Source organism: Pristis pectinata, chromosome 27 (genome assembly GCF_009764475.1).
Source record: "Pristis pectinata isolate sPriPec2 chromosome 27, sPriPec2.1.pri, whole genome shotgun sequence".
Taxonomy (NCBI): Eukaryota; Metazoa; Chordata; class Chondrichthyes; order Rhinopristiformes; family Pristidae; genus Pristis; species Pristis pectinata.
This window is the reverse complement of record NC_067431.1, coordinates 31298639-31320529: the sequence shown is the minus strand read 5'-3', so window position 1 is coordinate 31320529 and position 21891 is coordinate 31298639. Positions and strand designations below refer to the sequence as shown.

The following is a 21891-nucleotide window of genomic DNA, read 5'->3' as shown; positions in this document are numbered from 1 at the left end:
ATCTATGACTTAGTCAGTAGCACGTGGCCTCTGAGTCAGAGGGTTCTGTGTAAAAGTCCCACTTCAGAGAGCTGACCACAAAATCTAGGTTGCCACCCCAGTACTGAGGGAGTATGGGACTGCTGGAGGTGCTGCCTTTCAGAGGCTCCATCTGTCATCTTGAAAAAAATTCATGGCAAGGCTTTGAAGAAGAGCAGGAGTTTTCCCCAGTGTCCTGGCCAATAATTATCTTTTATGCAGTATTACCATAAGCAGGTTATCTGGTCTTTATCACATTGCTGATTGTGGGAGTTCACTCTGCAGAAACTGGCTGACATGTTTCCTTTTGTGAATGTAATGAAAATATTACATTTTCTGTAAATCATCACAGAATGTGAAGGTGCTAGTTCCATCAATGAAATCTCTCCCAAAATGGACAACAAAACACTAAATTCTGAGCTACTTTGACAGAAGTAGGCAATTTGTTTGGAGTGGTCCTGTGCTGAAAAACACTCTGAGCTTGGGATTGACATTGAGCTTCCCCAGTTCTGGGGCTCAGTTCTGTGGTGCTTGTGTTTCTGGAGTGCAGTGCCTCCGCTCTGGGAGAGTGCAGTGCTCATGGTTCCAGGAACAGAATCTTCCAAGATGCCCTTACACCACACGCAGCCAGAAGCAGGAATAGTGAACATTAACTTGCAGTGTCTGTGATAGAAGAGAATTGACAGTGAATTCACGGCCAGCCCATCGCAGACTTTGAAACTCTCAGATAATGGGACAAATAATAATAATAACAATGATTAAAAAAAATCAAAAGTGCCCATTAAGGGATCCTGCAAAAGATTTAAATAGTGGCCACAGGCCAAAGACATTATTTGCAGCAGTGATAGGAAGATAGTTTGGGAGCACAGTTTTACTTGAACACTCTTGGAGAAAATAATAAGAACCCATATCAAATGTGGCAATGTTCCCTGGAGTGATAACATTAATTTATCACTCATAAAGGTTCTGTAATCTGGCCTTCTTTAAAGCAGCGTATCTGTTTCTGGGTTTTACGTCAATGCCAGCTTCATTCTAATAAACCATTGATAAATTCAGATAGCCAGGTGGTGAAGGACAGTGTTCTCGAGCCAAGGCAAGAGTTTATTCAAACACTTTATTCCCACAGAGACAAATTCCATGCTGTGTAGCCCCAAGCTAAATTCATGACCATCTTGCCAAACCTACTTCCATATAAATTAATACAATGATCCTATATAAATTGCATGGAAGACTTAACAGATATAATCTCTCCAATAAGAAATAAAGAGGTAGAGAGGCTGTCAGAGAAAGTATATCAGTAACAAAGAGTTAGTCAGAGGGAGTGTAAAGATACTGAGAGAAAGAAAGATTAAACAAGTTTTAGAGAGCACGAGAGAGAGTGAGAGGCACCAAAGGGGAAGGAGAGATAATTGGAAAGTGCGAAAAGAGTCTCTTCCCATGTTCCTCACCAATCATGCTGTACTTCCTCCATCAGACTCAAGTGTCAGCTTTAATTGTGTCTTCAAGTCCCAGTGGGATTTGAACCCAGAACCTTTCTGACTCAGAGGTGAGAGGATACTGGCAACTGAAACTCTGCAGACTCCTACACTAATAAAAGCATAAGCTTTGAATCAGTTTTGTACATAATTTGCCGATTTCAGATGGGGAAGAATTATTTCTGCTTGAGTTAGCCATGAATCCTATTCCCAGGAAAACAATACCTGCTGTATGTATTTGGACGCAAGATGAGATTTGAGATGGAGTAGCGATTCTCTCCTGCATATCAGCCATGAAAAAGCTGATCAGTTGGACAGCTGCCTGACACTGTGGAGCCATCTACTCACTGGCTCCAGGACAGGAAGAAAAATTGAAAGAAAACAGAAGATTATTATAACGATTGAAGAGTCTAAAGTCTGTGGGACCAGTCTGCACGAAGGTATGGCCAAACGCCTGAAGCCTTTGAAGATGACCCGAGATGAATCAGCAACATCTGCTGCAGATGATCCTTTCCAAGAGATTTATTCTACAGTTAATTCAAACTCTAAAGTTTTAAGGTTAATGTGACTTAGCTAGAAACCAACACAGATGTGATTGCTGTGGTGTGATAGAGAATGTGATTCTTTTAAAATAACTTATAGATATAAAATTCTTTACATAAATCAGAAATCACACTTATTCAGAGCAATTAATGCATTATGTGAGTGCATTCTTACTAATCGTGCTTAAAGTATTTAGTATTTAAGCTTCACATTAGGAGACATAACAAATGGTAGCTTCAGACTCTTCTGCGTGACTCAAAGTGGTACTTTTTAAAAGTTTGGATGCAGCATTTTCCTAAGAAATGCTGGAACTCCAGTGAATTTAACAGGAACTCCCTCTGTGATTGTCAAAATGATCGAGACTCTTGCTCGAGCACTAAAGTGCCAAACTTCCTGATGGATTCTTGCCAACAGATTCCCAGCCACACTCTGATGTTGGACACCAGTAATGGTGTGTTGATTCCCTGCAGTTTCACAAGGAAATCTGCCTTCTGAACCTGCACCAGATTAAATCACAGGAAAATCTCAGCTGATACAGTTATATAAGATTATAAGAGGCATAAATAGGGTAGATAGACAGAATCTCTTTAGAGTCATGGAGCAATACAGCACAGACACAGGCCCTTCAGCCCAACCAGTCCATACCAACCACGGTGCCCACCCAGCTAGTCCCAATCTCCTGTGTTTGGCCCTTATCCCTCCAAGCCCCGCCCCTCCATGTACCTATCCAAGTGCTTCTTAAATGATGCTGTTGTACCTGCCTCACCCACTTCCACTGGCAGCTCGTTCCATATACTCACCACCCTCTGTGTGAAAAAGTTGCCCCTCAGGTCCCTTTTAAATCTTTCCCCTCTCACCCTAAACCTATGCCCCCTAGTTTTGGACTCCCCTACCCTGGGGAAAAGACTGTTACTGTCCATCTTATCTATGCCTCTCATAATTTTAAACACTTCTATAAGGTCGCTTCTCATTCTCCTACGTTCCAAGGAATAAAGACCCAGCCTGGCCAACGTCTCCCTATAAGTCGGGCCCTCAAGTCCTGGCAACATCCTCGTAAATCTTCTCTGCACTCTTTCCAGTTTAACCATGTCTTTCCTGTAACAGGGTGGCCAAAACTGTACACAGTGCTCCAAGTGCGGCCTCACCAATGATGTATATATCCTTTTTCCACTGTAAGGGAATCAAGAACAAGAGGGGAAGGAGTTTTAAACAGGATCTAAGGGGTTGGTTTTTATTAACGCAGATAATGGTCGATACCTGGAACTCACTGCCAGGGGAGGTGGTAGAGTCGAATACAATCACTAGATTTAAAAGGCATTTAGACAGATGAGTAAATAGATAAAGCACAGAAGGAATCAGACCAAATGCAGGCAAATGGGATTTATGTGGATGGGCAAAAAGGTCGTCGTGGGTGTGGTGGTCTGAGGGGGCTGGCTCTGTGCTGTACAACTTCATGACTCTACCTTTGCAAAGGTTGGAGTACAGAAAGTGAGAGCGTCCAGATTCCGGGGGAAAAGTGTATCTAGAAGAGCTATTAGACTGCACTTAGAGATGTTGGGCTTAAGTCCTGTAGAACTGATCTCTCAGAATACATTTTTTCACTTTAGAACATAGAACAGCACAGCACAGCACAGGAACAGGCCCTTCATTCCACAATGTTGTGCCAAAGTAATGACACCTAATCCCTTCTGCCCGCACACCGTCCATATCCCTCCATTCTCTACATATTCATGTGCATATCTAAGAGCCTCTTAAATTTATTTTATGGTTAAACATATGTTCATTAAAAATAAACTTACCCCCAGAATTTTTAATGGCTCTCTCAAACTACTTTTCCTGGATATCTGTGTTAGTGGGTGTTTAAGGAAGTTACCACATTTATAAGACCTCCCTTTTCTCCCCTAACAAACACTTGGTCAACCTGTAGGCAACTTACAGTTAATCACACTGACATAGGATGGCATTCCATTAATAACAATAAAATATCCCTGTCATGATGCGCACTGATGAATTTAACTTGATCTGCGGAGACTGTAAAATCAATCTCAGTACAAACATGATCTCAATTTGCTTTATGTAGTGTTGCACTTTTAATGCTCTGCTGGGTACAGACATTTGGGAGATCACAGTGTGTTGCAGCAAATTAAACAACAAGATTACAATAGAGAAACCCTGACAACAGATTTCACAGTCTATCTGTCCTGAATGGCAAAGACAGATTTTGTCTAACTCATTGTTTAACCAGTGACATCACCAAAACCATGTCAATGCCATTTAGCCCAAAACATTCTAAGTGAAGCACAAAGACTTTTGTTACCAAGTTGCTTCCTTCCTCTTTTAGGTGAGAACTGGTGCTGGATCACACCAAGGCCCGCCTTAAACCCACCACAAAACTCAACCAACTTCTCAGCTCAACGATGCTTTGAGGCACCTGCAGGGATGTGAACAAAGCGACATAAAACCATGTCTTCCTTTTCTTCCTTTCTGTCTTTGATTTATAAGATGTGGTTTGCCCATAACACTGCTTCAGAATCACAGAATCTTTTACCGTAGGAGAACACCCAGCCCACCATGTCCCGCCAGCTCCTTGAGACATGTTCAATTTAGTCCCAGGCCCCTAACTTCTCTCCTGAGACCAAGTTACATCACTTCCTTGACATCCTCATCTAATATTATTTGTAAATGTGAGTGTAAGGATCTATTCTATAACATTTTGCTTTGTTTTATTTATAACAGAATGGTGAGGTTTTGTTCAATACAAGTGTCCATACAGTGTGTAGGCCTGATGAGTTGAAGAGGCCGATCTCAGTGAGGCACTGATGGAGAATCCATGAGTGGTCTCCATGTCCCCAAGTTATGGAGGGGGCCAATCAGATTGCCTATTCAGTGACTTTTTTCTTCACTTAAGGGTATCGCCCACAAGTTCAGCATTTGTTACCCATCCCTCACTCCTCTGGAGACTGTGACGTTAAGGCACCATCTTGAACCACTGTGTGGTGAAGGTGTTTCCTTAGCTCGATCTGACCATGCGTTCCAGGAGTTGGAAGCGGTGACACTGAAGCAGCATTGATATATTTTCAAGTCAGAATGACTTGGGGATGAAAAAAACTCCCCTGACTTCCTCCAGCAGTTTTTTTTGACTTGGTGGAAAACCTGGATATAATGGCATTTCCAGGCATCTACTGGCCTTGTGTTGGAGGTCCCAAATTTAGGGCTCCTATGGAAGCCCTGGTGAGTTGAATAGTTTCATACCTGCACCAGAGGTGGATGGGATGAATGATTAAGGATGGTGGATGGAGTGCCAATAAAGCAGGCTACTTTGCCCTGGATGGTGTTGAGTTTCTTGGACATTATGAAGCCACATTCATCTGGGCAACTGGGTCCTCCATCACAGCCTTGACTAGTGCCTCATTGGTGTTGAAAAGGCTTTGGGAGGTCAAGAGATGAATACATGGTATAACAGCTAATGTTTGACCTGCTTTGTAGCATAGTGTTCACGTGTCTGGTTCAGAAGTTTCTGAGTAATGATGATCTCACTGATGTTCAGTATATTCGTGGGGATTTGCTGAAGGTAATGCTGAACATGGCTCTGCTGTTAGGTTGCATCAAGTAGGCTGGGTTACAAGATCTGCTTCAGCCGAGATACACAGGGCAGAGAAGAAAATGATTCCTGCCTTCTCTGTAAAAGCCCTGCCTGCAGCTAATCAACCCCTAGAGGCAGAGGGAAGAAAAATTAGTAAAAACAGCCAAGTGTTTAACTTGAACCAAGGAAGCAAAGACACTACTTAAGTTCTTAAAATATGAATGCAAACCAGGTTGAAATTTCCACAGGGGTAGCATCACTTTTGAGTTTTCTAAATCCCTTTCTATGCTTTACAGTTAACTTTTTACAAACTAGGCTGCTGAATATCAACTTGCTATTGAAGGGGCTTCCCTGGAACACTAGGTTCCAGGGTGCAGTACCATTCACTTCCCAGAGTCAGTATGAAGCATCCTTGCCAAAGATTTGCGTGCCGGCTTTTCAGTACTGACGAAAAGTGGTCCTGCTTCACAGGACTACAGCTTTGCCAAAAGTGAACGAAGCTCCCTCTCCTCTCAGGCAGCTTGTCTGCTTATTGTTCACCATGCACTGTTTCACTCACTGATCACTGGAAGGATGTTGGCCAGATGAAGCTCATCTGTAGCCAGATGTGCTGAGAACCGCAGCTGTGTGACTCAAACCATCATGGACATCTTCGCGTGGAAGGACCAACATCACAGCCCAAAATAATGTCAACATTTTCAACCTTTATTTCTAGTTTTAAACTAAATTAGGTAGATGAGCTTATAGCGCAGTTAGAAATTGGCAGGTACGACGTTGTGAGCATCACGGAGTCGTGGCTGAAAGAAGATCACAGCTGGGAGCAAAACATCCAAGGATACACATCCTATCAAAAAGACAAGCAGGTGGGCAGAGGGGGTGGGGTGGCTCTGTTAGTAAAACAATGAAACCAAATCCTTAGCTAGAAGTGACACAGGATCAGAAGATGTAGAATCCTTGTGGGTGGAGTTAAGAAACTGCAAGGGTAAAAAGACCCTGATGGGAATTATATACAGGCCTCCGAATAGTAGCCAGGATGTGGGGTACAAATTACAACAGGAAATAGAAAAGGCATGTAAGGGAAGCAATGTTACGGTGGTCATGGGGGACTTCATGCAGGTGGACTGGGAAAATTAGGTTGGTACTGGATCCCAAGAGAAGGAATTTGTAGAATGCCTATGAGATGGCTTTTTAGAGCAGCTTGTGGTTGAGCCCACTTGGGAAAAGGCAATTCTGGATTTGGCGTTGTGCAATGAACCAAGTTTGATTAGGGAGCTTAAGGTAAAGGAACCCTTAGGAGGCAGTGATCATAATATGATCACCCTGCAGTTTGAGAGGGAGAAGCTAAAATCAGATGTATCGGTACCATAGTTGAGTAAAGGTAACTGCAGAGGCCTGAGAGAGGAGCTGGCCAAAGTTGATTGGAAGGGGACTCTAACAGGGATGACGGTAGAGCAGCAATGGCAGGAGTTTCTGGGAGCAATTCAGAAGACATGGGATTGGGAAGCTTTTAAAAAACAAAAGAAGGCAACTCAAAAAGCAATAAGGGGAGAAAACATGAAATCTGAAGGTAAGCTGGCTAACAATATTAAAGAGGATACCAAAAGTTTTTTCAGATATATAAAGAGTAAAAGAGAGGCAAGAGTGGACATCGGACCGCTGGAAAATGATGCTGGAGAGATAGTAATGGGGAACAAAGAAATAGCAGATGAAATGAATAAGTATTTTGCATCAGTCTTCACCATGGAAGACACCAGCAACATGCCAGAAGTTCAAGAGAGTCAGGGGGCAGAAGTGAGTGTACATCTTTGCTTAGATAAGGGGCCCAAAACTGCTCACAATACTCCAAATGTGGTCTTACTAACACCTTATAAAGCCTCAGCATTACATCCTTGCTTTTATATTCTAGTGCTCTCAAAGTGAATGCTAACATTGTATTTGCCTTCTGAAAATCCATGTAAACAACATCCACTGACTCTCCATTGTCATCCTGCCTGTTACTTCCTCAAATAATTCCAACACATTTGTCAGGCAAGATCTCCATTAAGGAAACCATGCTGACTTCAGCCTATTTTATCATGTGGTTCCAAATACCCTGAAACCTCATCCTTAATAATGGACTCTAAAAATCTTACCAACTACTGAAGTCAGGCAAACTGGCCTATAATTTTCTATCTTTTGCCTCGCTCCCTCCTTAAAGAGTGGAGTGCTTGGGAAACTGAAAGGTGTAGTGGCTAGCATAATGCTATTATAGCACCAGTGACCCGGGTTCAATTCCGGCTGCCATCTGTAAGGAGTTTGTACGTTCTCCCTGTGACTGCGTGGGTTTCCTCCGGGTGCTCCCGTTTCCTCCCATTCCAGAGATGTACTAGTTTGGAAGTTGTGGGCATACTATGCTGGCGCCAGAAGCATGGTGACACTTGCGGGCTGCCCCCAGAACACTCTACGCAAAGATGCATTTCACTTGTGTTTCAATGTACATGTGACTAATAAAGAAATCTTATCAGGTCTGAAGGTAGATAAGTCACCTGGACTGGATGGACTACACCCCAGGGTTCTGAAAGAGGTAGCTGAAGAAATTGTGGAGGCATTAGTAGTGATCTTTCAAGAATTACTAGAGTCAGTAATGGTTCCAGAGGACTGGTAAACCACAGATGTCACTCCACTCTTTAAGGAGGGAGGGAGGCAAAAGATAGAAAATTATAGGCCAGTTTGCCTGACTTCAGTGGTTGGTAAGATTTTAGAGTCCACTATTAAGGATGAGGTTTCAGGGTATTTAGAACCACATGATAAAATAGGCCGAGGTCAGCATGGTTTCTTTAAGGGGAGACGTTGCCTGACAAATCTGTGGAATTCTTTGAGGAAGTAACAGGCAGGATAGACAATGGAGAGTCAGTGGATGTTGTCTACTTGGATTTTCAGAAGGCAAATGCATTGTTGGCATTCATTTTGAGAGGACTAGAACATAAAAGCAAGGACATAATGCTGAGGCTTTACAAGGCGTTGGTAAGACCACATTTGGAGTATTGTGAGCAGTTTTGGGCCCCATATCTAAGCAAAGATGTGCTGGCATTGGCGAGGGTCCAGAGGAGGTTTACGAGAATGATCCCAGGGATGAAAGGATTAACATATAAGGAGCATTTGATGGCTCTGGGCCTGTACTCGCTGGAGTTTACAAGGATGAGGGGGGATCTCATGGAAACCTACTGAATATTGAAAGGCCTGGATTGAGTGGACGTGGAGAGAATGTTTTCAGTTATGGGAGAGCCTAGGACCAGAGGCCACAGCCTCATAATAAAAGGTTGTTCCTTTAGAGCAGAGATCAGAGGAGTTTCTTTATCCAGAGGGTGGTGAATCTGTGGAATTCATTGCCACAGATGGCTGTGGAGGCCAAATCATTGGGTATACTTAAAGCAGAGGTTGATAGGTTCTTGATTAGTAAGGGTGTCAAAGATTATAGGGAGAAGACAGGAGAATGGGGTTGAGAGGGAAAAATAAATCAGCCATGATCAAATGGCAGAGCAGACTCAATGGGCCAAATGGTTTAACTCTGCTCCTGTGTCTTATGGTCTTATGATTTCCCATAATTTTAAGGTGTTTTTAATTAAATGTAATCATTTTTATTATTTTTTAAAATTATTTAAATCTATTTGAACAATCTTTTTATATGTCTCTGACTATCAGGGATATTTCAAAACTGGTCTAAAGAACCTTGACAACACAAAGCTGTCAAAGCCCATCAGGTGTCTGAGTCAGGACTCAGGATTCAGCCTGCTCTGCTTCAGATACAGAGCAGGTTCTCCACACCTGAGATGAGCTAGTGTGGGAGAGTGGACAAAGCAAGTGATCAGTCTGGGCAGTGGGCTAGATCCAGGAAAATCAAGTCCATCACCTCCTTGTTGAAGATACAAGACTGAGCAAGTGAAATAATCTTAGATAACCAGAACTTAAGTTATAAGGAAACCTTTGAGAAAGTTGGACATATTTTCCTTGGAGAAGAGACTTCAATTTGACCCTAATGCAGGTTTCAAGAAAGAACTAGTGATCTGGACAAATTGTACACAATGGTCAAAAATGTGAAAAATCATCAGTTACAAGCTAAAAGAGAGACAAAGGTAAGAAGTCAATGGAAATCCAAAGACACCTATTGTGGCATTAGTTAGCTTAGAGGCAGGTTTGCAGAAAGGATGAATGGTAAATATTAGGATCAAAAGTTGACTGATGAAATTAAAATTCTTCCAAAAATAAGAAAATATAATATACTTTGGACTTAAAAACTTACTACAACCAAAACCACCTCTGTCCATCAGGCAATGATGGAAGGTGATGCGAGCCTATCTCATACATTTCAAATTGACAAAACACAAAATCTTTCTTGTAAATTTTTTGGTGTGCTCTTTTAAAGTAAAATTAACAATGTTTTAAAGAGAAACCATCAATTCTTTATGGCAAATAAGCAGATTAAATCCATAACAGCTTTTGTTGTGGATATATAGTGAAGGGAAAAGAGTGAGTGCTTCAGTGAGTAATGATCACTTTTGTATGGAATGTCTGGTGTCCATAATCAACCCAATGCACATGTACAATGATGGCAACTAACTTCAGCCAAGTTTCAACACCCTGCAAAAATAATTACTGATACAGATTGAGCCAATTTTCCAATGAAATGAAACTTATCAAAGAAACAGCACACTGCAGTTCCTGGGGGACCTTTGACCTGTTTTTGATGGGACTCACATAAACAGGCAAGATTAACATGTGCAGCTCATGATGAGCCCTTTGTATCTGAGTCTTATTCAGTACCTCATCTCATATAGGAGGCTGTGTTCCATTATCTCATTGACTTGTGAACTACCCATCAAGAAAGACTTCAGCTGCATGCTTCACTGCCAACTCGAGTCATTCCTATTTGGAAATGCTCTGCCTTTAGGATCTCTGCCAGTTCCAGAGAAACACTGGCAAATGTGCTGGAACAATGTCTAAAGCCCAAATAAGCTGACTCAAGAACAAAATATTTCATTTCATGGTGTGCCATCAAACAAGTAAGTGTACCGACAGGTTGATACACACATCAGCACAATTATACACAAGTTACAAAATGCCTTCTATGGTAAATCAGTGTGAGCCATGCTTCTTCAGAACAGTAAAACTATACAAGCCTGCTCCTGAAGTTGTTATATGGTCAGCAGAATGCAACATTGTGACTTAACTCCTGACCATATTGTCATTCATACACAAGATTGATTTGATTTAATAAAAACATTAACCATATATTTTCATTGTTTGCTTGACCTGAATTTGTATCCAAGGTAAAAGACAAGTACAAGGTCCTATAATTTTCTTTAAAATCAAAAAAGTGCAGATGCTGGACATCTGAAATAAAACAGAAAATGCTGGAAACACTCAGCAGGTCAGGCAGCATCTGGAAGAGAGAGAACAACAGATTAGTTTTAAGTTACAGAAGGTGGGGGCAAGAATGGAGAGGACAAAGAGAACAGCTATTATGTTGGAGGTAGATTTTTGCAGTTCTCTGGTCAATGACAGAGGATGATAACACACACAGAGAAGCACCAAGTGACAAATCTATTCCTCCCCCACCTTCTCTGCAACTTTAACTTGTTTTTCTCTTTCCCAGCTCTGCTGAAGGGTCTGGGACCTGAAGGGCAAGGCCTGGTTCTCTTTCCACAGATGCAGTTTGACCTGCTGAGAGTTTCCAGCATTTTCTGTTCTTCTTTCCGTAATTGTGCTCTGTCCCTCAGGATGCAATTCGCCTATCGCCAAAACAGGTCTACAGCGGATGCCATCTCCCTGGCCCTTCACTCAGCTCTGGAGCATCTGGACAGTAAGGACACTTACGTTAGACTATTGTTTATTGACTACAGCTCTGCCTTCAATACAATAATTCCAAGCAAGCTTGTCACCAAACTCCGAGACCTAGGACTCAACACCTCCCTCTGTAACTGGATCCTTGACTTTCTAACAAACAGACCGCAATCAGTGAGGATAGGCAGCAATTCCTCCGGCACGATTATTCTCAACATTGGTGCACCTCAAGGCTGCGTCCTCAGCCCTCTACTCTACTCCCTATACACTCATGACTGTGTGGCCAGATTCTGCTCTAATTTCATCTACAAGTTTGCAGATGATACCACCATTGTAGGCCGTATCTCAAACAGTGATGAGTCGGAGTACAGGAAGGAGATAGAGAGCTTAGTGGAATGGTGTCATGACAACAACCTTGCCCTCAATGTCAACAAAACTAAAGAGCTGGTCATTGACTTCAGGAAAGGGGGCAGTGTACATACACCTGTCTACATCAATGGTGCTGAGGTCGAGAGGGTTGATAGCTTCAAGTTCCTGGGAGTGAACATCACCAACAACCTGTCCTGGTCAAATCACATAGATGCCACGACCAAGAAAGCTCACCAATGCCTCTACTTCCTCAGGAGGCTAAAGAAATTTGGTTTGTCCCCTTTGACTCTCACCAACTTTTACCGATGCACCATAGAAAGCATCCTATCAGGATGTATCACGGCTTGGTATGGCAACTGCTCTGCCCAAGACTGCAAGAAGCTGCAGAGAATTGTGGACACAGCCCAGTGCATCACGGACACCAGTCTCCCCTCCTTGGACTCTGTCTTTACCTCTTGTTGTCTTGGTGAAGCAGCTAGCATAATCAAAGACCCCACCCACCCGGGACATTCTCTCTTCTCTACTCTTCCATCGGGTAGAAAATACAGGTGCCTGAGGGCACGTACCACCAGACTTAAGGACAGCTTCTACCCCACTGTGATAAGACTATTGAACAGTTCCCTTATACAATGAGATGGACTATAACCTATAACCTCACAATCTACCTTGTTGTGACCTTGCACCTTATTGCACTGCACTTTCTCTGTACCTGTGACACTTTACTCTGTACTGTTATTTTTTTACCTGTACTACATCAATGCACTCTGTACTAACTTGATGTAACTGCACTGTGTAATGAATTGACCTGTGCGATCGGTTTGTAAGACAAGTTTTTCACTGTACCTTGGTACAAGTGACAACAATAAACCAATACCAATAAACAGTGGTTTAATGGGTTCTGAGCTGGCTGATAAGGGCATCGTTGGAACTGCAGATTCCCTGTGATACTACCACGTATATACATCAGGGAATACATGCCAACATCCTTTGAATACTGGGGAGGTACCAACAAATAGGTGCCCCAAGTAGAATGAGCCTCGAAAGAAGCAATGTCACCAAGAAAAGAGACACAGCCGTTATGCAAATGAATTTCACATTATTCTTTTATCCCCATTTAAATGTTGTCCACTTTCTGAGGGTCAGACTAACACTCCCATTGAATGACTCTACACTGAAGTAATTCTGTAAGAGGAGCTGAAAAGCTTTAGCCTTGTGCTTTCATTAGATAGAAGGTTTATGTCTGTGGAAGAATGTGAATTACATTTTTATTAAAACAAGTTGGATACTGGAATGCAATCGAGTGCAATTGAAAGTACCTTAGAGAACTGTGGTACAAAGTCACCTTGTCACAATTCTCTTAGAATGTGTAATTATGTCACCCAAAAACTCAATTTCAGCAGCAGAGATAGTTCTTCATTTTAAACCCTGTGGCTCAGCCTCTCTGGAGGTTTCTGAAGCCTCGCTCTCAAGGAATGCTGCTCTTCAGCTTTAACTCTGTGCCACTCAGAGAGATTATGCAGAGGCAGCGTGCAGCAAATCCAATAATGCGTAAAGAATTGCAATCAGAATGTTAAAAGAGAAAAACCCTTGACACAGAGGAGAAAAAGACAAACATTTCTTCTGTCACCCTGTGTGCAATTTGCCGCCATCTTTTATTTTGTGGTAATCGGCCAGAAAAATTAAATCTAGATTAAAATGGTACCTTCTGATTAGGTTTATTTAAGGTCATTGCCTTTAAAAATGAAGAACAAAAAAAAAGGAAAAGATAATAGAAAACAAATCCTGGTTCATGGAAGTCAGAGTTGGAAAGGAAGAAGTACCTGAAAGAGACAGAGATAAATGTGCACTGATACAGCAGCTTTCACAACCTTTTGTAGTTGTTCCATATCTTCTGAACTCCTTTCAGTAGGCAACCCTCAGCCAGATTTTACACAGCAAGATCTGGTGGTGTTCAGGGAGGGAGGAATGTGTGTGAATTCACCACTCTTCATTGGACAGCCTGATTGCATCTTGCTTTAGTACTTCCTCTAGCTGGGAGCACACTTTCAACGTGCCACCGAAATGTTCACCTGAACTATTCACTAACCTGTGTTCTGGGGCATAATACATAACCTTCTGACTCAAATGCAGAAAGGTACTAAGTTCAACAGATCCTTTATCAAAATGCATCTTGATTGTTAACTAATGTTCAGGTGGTGTATTTCAACCATTTTCTTTTTATAGGGCAAAAACTTCATACATACCAAATCACTTGGCTTCACCTCGACTGTTCCACACACACCTGTGAGATTTATTCCCTATCCCACCCAAAACCACGCAATCGTTAGAGAAAAGCAAGAAAGGTAACAACCTAGGTCAACTTGGGATAAAAATTTTGGGAATTTCCTCTCCAATGTGGTAAAAAAAACTTATCTCCGATATCCCAGTCCCAGATATTTCCAAGAGGGAGTTTGAAAACAGCCTACAGACAACAATCTCATCTATTTCATGAATGGTCACACACAAGGTGACCATGAATCTAATTGTGCATTTATGTTCACTGCTAGTTACCATCCAATTCACACCGTCCATTTTTATCTAAAAATTTAGTCCAAACCCAGCACAAATGCTGCAATGGCCCTTCATAAGCAATTACAAGTCAAAGATACATGGACGGCAATACAAAGATGATGAAAGTGGTGCAGCAGGGTTGTGATTAAGGACACAAGAGACTGCAGCTGAAGGAACCTCCAGCACCTCCTCTTTTCTTTCAGCTGATGTAGACGAGGACACATCAGGAGCACCAAATACAAGGGACGAGGTTGGAGTAGGTGCACATGAATCCCTACCTCACCTGAAGGACCATTTAGGTCCCTGGATGGTAGTGAGATAGGATGTGTAAGCACAAGTGTTATACCTACTGTGCGGGCAGGGGAAAGTGCCAGGGGTCAGAGAGGGGTGAGTGGCTCCAACATGGTCGCTGATGTACCAGAAACAGAGTTGGGGAGTGGTACCAGAAAAAGTTTGGAACAGGCACTGTTCCACGTAGCCAACAAAAAGACAGGCGCAACCGGGGACCATGCGGGTGCCCATGGCTACACCTTTGATTTGTAGGAAGAGAGTCGAGTCAAGAGAGAAGCTGTTCAGAGTAAGGACAAGTTCAACCAAGTGGCTGAGAGTGTTGGTGGAGGGGAACTGGTTGGATCTTTGTTGCAGAAAGTAGAGGGCTAAGACCTTCCTGATGGGGGATGAAGGTGTACTGAGACTGGACAACCATAGTGAAGATGAGGCAGTAGGGGTCAGGGAATCGGAGGTTGTCAAAATGGAGGAGGGCATGCGAAATGTCCCAGATGTAGGTGGGAAGGGACTGGACAAGGATCGTAATAGAGATTGTCTGAGAAATTCAACCCCAGTAGTAGCAGCTGTATGTCCATTCCACTGCTGAAGTGTGCTACCATACAGTGCGTTCAGTATTACTACTGGGGAGATGTTTCCTGGCAATGATTTATCTTGTCTCGATTCAAGCAACACGTCGATGCAGACACCAGCAGGAAAATACATTCCTGAAGGTTTTCCTAATTGATGTCCATTGCTAGCTGATTATTTTAACAAGCTGATGAGTTTTTGTACTGGGATTTAAAAATAAAACTATGGCTTAAATTATCAACTGATGATGATTTCAAAAACTTAAGTGGGCTGCAGAGAAACGTACCAAGTCACAAATGACTCATTGCTCCAGTGGTCGACTTTGACTTTGAGGAACATAACATTCAGCTCAAACCCTGTGCAATGTGCCAGAAACAGGCAGGAAATCTTCATTATTAAAGGTCACAAAACAGAAACATTTGTTAGCACTTTCTGTCCTCAGTGTTTAAACAATTTCATGATAATATTATAATTAATCAGGCAAATATACCAAAGATACCAAGGGTTATTAACCTCTCCCTCCCCTTGCCCAACTCAGATGAAAATTCAGGTAATCCCAAATCTCCTACAGTTGAATGATCCTTTTCAGAAGTCACCAACTCCTACAGGCTGAAGGTCTGGATTTCAGGTTGAGGTTCTTGTGAGTCACACATAGTCCAGAGCTCCCCAGCTGGACAATGCTCCCTCCTCACCTTCACTGAGACCTTTCTAAAGACCTTTTCTCTCGTACCCTTTCCTCACCTGTTTGAAACCCACTTGCCCAATATTTTGTAAAGTACTCCTAGCCCTCACCATCCCATTATAGATTATATATATTTACATTTCTATTAATGGAACGTTCCATTATAGAAGTGTAAATAGCTGCTGTAACATTTAAAATGGAAGTCATTCATTTTCAATGTGTGCTAATGCTAATGTGCATTAGAAATTTGTTCAGTTCTCCCACAAAAGGTGAAACTAAGTGCTGGACAGAGTATGGGATGGGTGTGATGGGGTTAACACATCACTGCACACAAAAGAGTACGCTGACAATGTCCCAAAGTCAAGTGTCCTGTACATCTGCATCTGCCCAGAATTGGGTTTGATTTTTATCTCTGTGCACATAACAATTTACTCCTTAAGCCAGATGCCAGAGTTAAATATTTCATTGACTTACTTTGAAAAATGAAGTATTTCTTGGACTTGATCAAAGCCTTAGCCATGAACTGATAATGACACGGGTGGAGGAGGAGATTGCCTATTCTAACATCAGTTGTGGCCAAGGTTCCTCCCTTGGTGACTTGGAGAACAATAGATGAAGAAGTGTTTTCTTGCACAGCGCTTCAAGTGTAGTCACATTTCATGGTTTAATACATGGTCTAGTACAGCAATAGCATTAACGCATGGTTAACTTATTGTTATCACTATTCTGGTGAAACTACAGCATCACATTTATCAAACTTGCATACAGTGTGTCATGACTCAGTATGAAAATTAACTCCGTCAGTCACATCAGGACTTCCAAATCAAATGGTGACACTTCTTTACAGGAAATAAATTTGGTATTTATGATAAATAAATACCAGTCTATCTTTTTTATCTCCCACCAACCTGATAACACTTTTATTGACCAATCTGTAAACATTCTTTGTTGAGAAAGTCTTGGATTTCTATTGTTTATCTCCAGGGAATTTGCAGCCAGTACAGTGGTAACAGCAGAAAACTGGCAGTCAAAGTGCCTGCAGAAAACATGAACGTAGCGGAACAACCTGTCAGCATGATTGAAGGGAACATTAGCCAAGATATTGGAGAAGAAGAACAATAATTATCAGGATATTAGAACCATAGAACCATAGAACAATACAGCACAATACAGGCCCTTCGGCCCACCATGTTGTGCCGACCTTCAAACCACACCTAAGACTATCTAACCCCTTCCTCCCACATATCCCTCTATCTTAAATTCCTCCATATGCTTATCTAACAATCTCTTGAACTTGTCCAATGTATCAGCCTCCACCACCACCCCAGGCAGCGCATTCCATGCACCAACCACCCTCTGGGTGAAAAACCTCCCTCTGATATCTCCCTTGAACTTCCCACCCAATACCTTAAAGCCATGTCTTCTTGTTTTGAGCATTGGTGCCCTGGAAAAGAGGCACTGGCTGTCCACTCTATCTATTCCTCTTAATATCTTGTACACCTTTATCATGTCTCCCCTCATCATCCTTCTCTCTAATGAGTAAGGCCCTAGCTCTTTTAGTCTCTCCTCATAATCCATACTCTCTAATCCAGGCAGCATCCTGGTAAATCTCCTCTGCACCCTTTCCAATGCCACCACATCCTTCCTATAATGAGGCAACCAGAACTGGACACAGTACTCTAAGTGTGGCCTAACCAGAGTTTTGTAAAGCTGCATCATTACTTCGTGGCTCTTAAACTCGATCCCACGATTTATGAAAGCTAACATCCCATAAGCTTTCTTAACTACCCTATCCACCTGTGTGGCAACTTTCAGTGATCTGTGGATATGAACCCCCAGATTCCTCTGCTCCTCTACGCTGCCCAGAATCCTGCCATTTACCTTGTACTCTGCCTTGGAGTTTGTCCTTCCAAAGTGTACTACCTCACACTTCTCTGGATTGAACTCCATCTACCACTTGTCAGCCCAGCTCTGCAGCCTATCAATATCCCTCTGTAAGCTTTGACAGCCCTCCACACTATCCACAACACCACCGATCTTTGTGTCATCTGCAAACTTGCTAACCCAGCCTTCCACCCCCTCATCTACGTCATTAATAAATATCACAAAAAGTAGAGGTCCCAGAACCGATCCCTGTGGGACACCACTAGTCACAGCCCTCCAATCCGAATGCACTCCCTCCACCACAACCCTCTGCTTTCTCCAGGCAAGCCAATTCTGAATCCACACTACCAAGCCTCCCTGGATCCCTTGGCCTCTGACCTTCTGAAGAAGCCTACTATGCGGAACCTTATCAAATGCCTTACTAAAATCCATGTACACCACATCCACTGCACTACCTTCATCAATCTTCCTGGTCACCTCCTCAAAGAACCCTATCAGGCTAGTGAGGCAAGATCTTCCCCTCACAAAGCCATTCTGGCTGTCTCTAATCAGTCCATGATTCTCTAAATGCTCATAGATCCTATCTCTTAGAATTCTTTCTAACATCTTACCCACCACAGATGTAAGGCTCACTGGTCTGTAATTCCCTGGACTATCCCTACTACCTTTTTTGAATAAGGGGACAACATTCACCACCCTGCAATCCTCCAGTACCATCCCCATGGACAACGAGGACTCAAAGATCCTAACCAATGGTTCAGCAATCTCCTCCCTCACCTCACAAATTAGCCTGGGGAATATAACGTCAGGTCCCGGGGACTTATCTGTCCTAATATTTTCTAACAACTCCAACACATCCTTTCTCTTGATACCTACATACTCTAGAACATTAATCTTACCAACACTGTCCTCAGCATCATCAAGACCCCTCTCCTTGGTGAATACTGAAGAGAAGTATTCATTGAGAACCCCACCCACTTCCACAGCTTCCAGGCACATCCTCCCACCTTTGTCTTTAATCAGACCTACCTTTACCCTGGCCATCCTTCTGCTTTTTACGTACGAGAAAATAGACTTGGGATTCTCCTTCGCCCTACTTGCCAAAGCCTTTTCATGTCCCCTTCTCGCTCTCCTCAGCCCTTTCTTAAGTTCCTTCCTTGCTATTCTATATTCCTCACGAGCCCTGTCTGATCCTTGCTGCTTATACCTTATGTATACTGCCTTCTTCGGTTCCTTCACCCTGCCATTCCTTCTCCGCCTTACTGGGACAAGCTTATCCCTAACATCCTGCAAAAGATCCCTGAACATCGACCACATCTCCATAGTACATTTCCCTTCAAAAATGTCATCCCAATTTACACTCCCAAGTTCTCGCCTTAATAGCCTCATAATTCGCCTTTCCCCAATTAAATACCTTCCCGTCCTCTTTGCTCCTATCCCTGTCCATGACAATTCTAAATGTTATGGAGTAATGGTCACTGCCCCCCAAATGCTCACCCACCGATAGATCTGTCACCTGTCCCAGTTCATTACCTAAAACTAGATCTAATATGGCATTCCCTCTAGTCAACCTGTCAACATATTGTGTCAGGAACCCGTCCTGGACACACTTAGCAAACTCCGCCCCACCTAAACCTTTGGCCCTCCACTGTTCTTCCACAACAGCAGCCACGTGCACCTGAGAGGGCAATCTGACATTTCACCTGAAAGCACTCCATGAAGTCACAGAGTTGTATAGCTGAGAAGTAGGCCCTTCGGCCCACCAGGTCCATGCTGACCTTTTGGCCCATCTACACTAATCCCATTTGCCTGCATGAGGACCGTTTCCTTCCACACCTTGCCTATTCAACATACTGTATAAATGCCTCTTAAACATAGTGATTGCATCTGACTCCACCAACCCTCCACTGGCAGTGAGTTCCAGATATCAAACAACTCCCTGTTTAAAAAAACCTTACCCCTCAGATCCCTTTTAAAACTCCTTCCTCTCTCCTTAAGCCTGTGCCCCCTTGATTTTGATCTTCCTACCGTGGGAAAAGGATTCTGATATCGACCCTATCTATGCCTCTCATAATTTATACTCCTCTATGAGGTCACCTCTCAAAAATGTGTTTGCAGCCAAGGTGGTGGGAGTCACTATGTTTGGGCAGACACTCAATAGGCAAGACAAGGATACAGACCTAGTTGTGGGCAAATGGGATTAGTGTAGATGGGCAAAAAAAAACAGTCAGCATGGATGTGGTGGGCTGAAGGGCCTGCTTCTGTGCTGTACAACTCTGTGACTCTATAACCCAATTGCTCTTACACCTTTCTGCAATTTGCTTACGTCTGCTCCTCTAGTTCCCACTGACCATTGGGATGCCTGTAATGTCACCCCAGCAAAGTGATTGCTCCTCTCTTCCAACTAAGTTCTACCTATATGGCTTCACTGTATGATCTCTCCAGGATATCCTCTGTCATGGTGTCCCCATTGTCCTGGGACCCTGTTGTCAGCATTGGCTCACACACAGTGCATTGCCTTTTGGGGAGATGTCAGAAGCGGAGCTTTCAGAAGAGAAAAGGAATCCAAAAGCTGGTCAAACACCAACCTGAGAGCATGAATTCAGCAGATGCACTTCTCCAAATCACTACCCTTGGTCATGACTTGTTTCCAGTGATTGTCAGGGGTTAGCCTGCAAGATATTAGGCTGCAACATCTAGCAGCACACTGTCAGTGAAAGGCAGAAACTGTCATCAACATCTGCAGGTTTACTTCAGGAGATATCAACTCAAGTCAGGAAGAGAGGGCACTGTGGCTTCAGGGACTCTGGAATGATGAGGGACAAAACCATGAGGCACCCCTAATCCTAATGGCCAGAAGATCCAAATAGACAAACATCAAGCTCAGATGTAAAAATCACATGCAACAAACAAGATGCTGGGGGAACTCAGTGGGTCAGGCAGCATCTGTGGAGGGAAATGGACAGTCGACGTTTCAGGTTGAGTCCCCTCCATTTCCCTCCATAGATGCTGCTTGACCCTCTGAGTTCCCCCAGCATCTTGTTTGTAGCTCCAGATTCCAGCATCTGCAGTCTCTTGCCTCTCCATATGTTCAGACACCGCACTATGGTCTCCATCCAGGCTCTGATAAGTAGAACTTGGGCAAGTTACCTGGGGCTGAGCCTTGGCCCAAAGGCTGGGATTCCCGTTCCAACTCACACTTCAGTGCTGCACAGTTGATGGTGCCATCTTTCAGATGAAAGATTACACTGAGACCCTGGTCCCTTAGGCAGACATTTAAATTGCATGGCATTGCTTTTAAGAAGCAAAGAGTTATTTCAGACATCCTGGTCGGCACCTCCTTAGTGTAAATGGGGCAGAGTTTGTTAGGTGTGTCCAGGAAGGATTCCTGACACAGTATGAGGACAGGCCGACTAGAGAAGAGGCCATTCTGGACCTGATACTCAGTAATGAGCCTGATCAGGTTTCAGATCTCTCGGTGGGAGAGCATTTTGGAGATAGTGACCATAACTCCTTGACCTTTACCATAGCCTTGGAGAGGGATAGGAGCAGACAATATGGGAAAGTATTTAATTTGGGGAGGGGGAATTATGATGTTATTTGGCAGGAACTTGGGAGCGTAAATTGTGAACAGATGTTCTTGGGGAAGTGCACAACGGAAATGTGGAGGTTGTTTAGGGAGTACTTGCATGGGGTTCTATCCCAGTGAGGCAGGATAAGGATGGTAGAGTGAGGGAGCCATTGTTGACAAGGGACATAGAATATCTTGTCAAGAGGAAAAAAGAAGCTTACCTAAGGTTTCGAAAGCATGGATCAGACAGGGCTCTGGAGAGTTACAAGGTAGCTAGGAGGGAACTTAATAATGGATTTAGGAGAAGGGGGCAGTAGGAACTTGGTGGGTACGACTAAGGAAAACCCCAAGGCATTCTACATGTATGTGAAGAATAGGAGGATGACCAGAGTGAGGGTAGGACCGATCAGGGATAAAAGAGGAAACATGTGCCTGGAGTCAGAAGAGGTAGGGGAGGTCCTTAATGAATACTTGGCTTCAGTATTCACCAGTGAGAGAGACCTTGATGTTTGTGAGGATGGCGTACGACAGGCTGATATGT

General features: G+C 43.2%; 1 protein-coding gene across 5 annotated transcripts in view; it reads right to left on the bottom strand.

Moving 5' to 3' along the window:
- The window catches only part of alg9 (ALG9 alpha-1,2-mannosyltransferase), a 215026-nt gene that overhangs the window by 52580 nt on the left and 140555 nt on the right, over positions 1 to 21891 (bottom strand). Inside the window, exon 15 of one of the 5 annotated variants that reach the window (XM_052040051.1) lies at positions 11168 to 11451. The exons of the other annotated variants lie outside the window; for them this stretch is intronic. Within the exon in view, the coding sequence (XP_051896011.1) occupies positions 11433 to 11451 (19 nt within the window). The 3' untranslated portion in view covers positions 11168 to 11432. Of the gene's footprint in view, positions 1 to 11167; positions 11452 to 21891 lie in introns of those variants that run through there. 5 annotated transcript variants of the gene reach the window in all.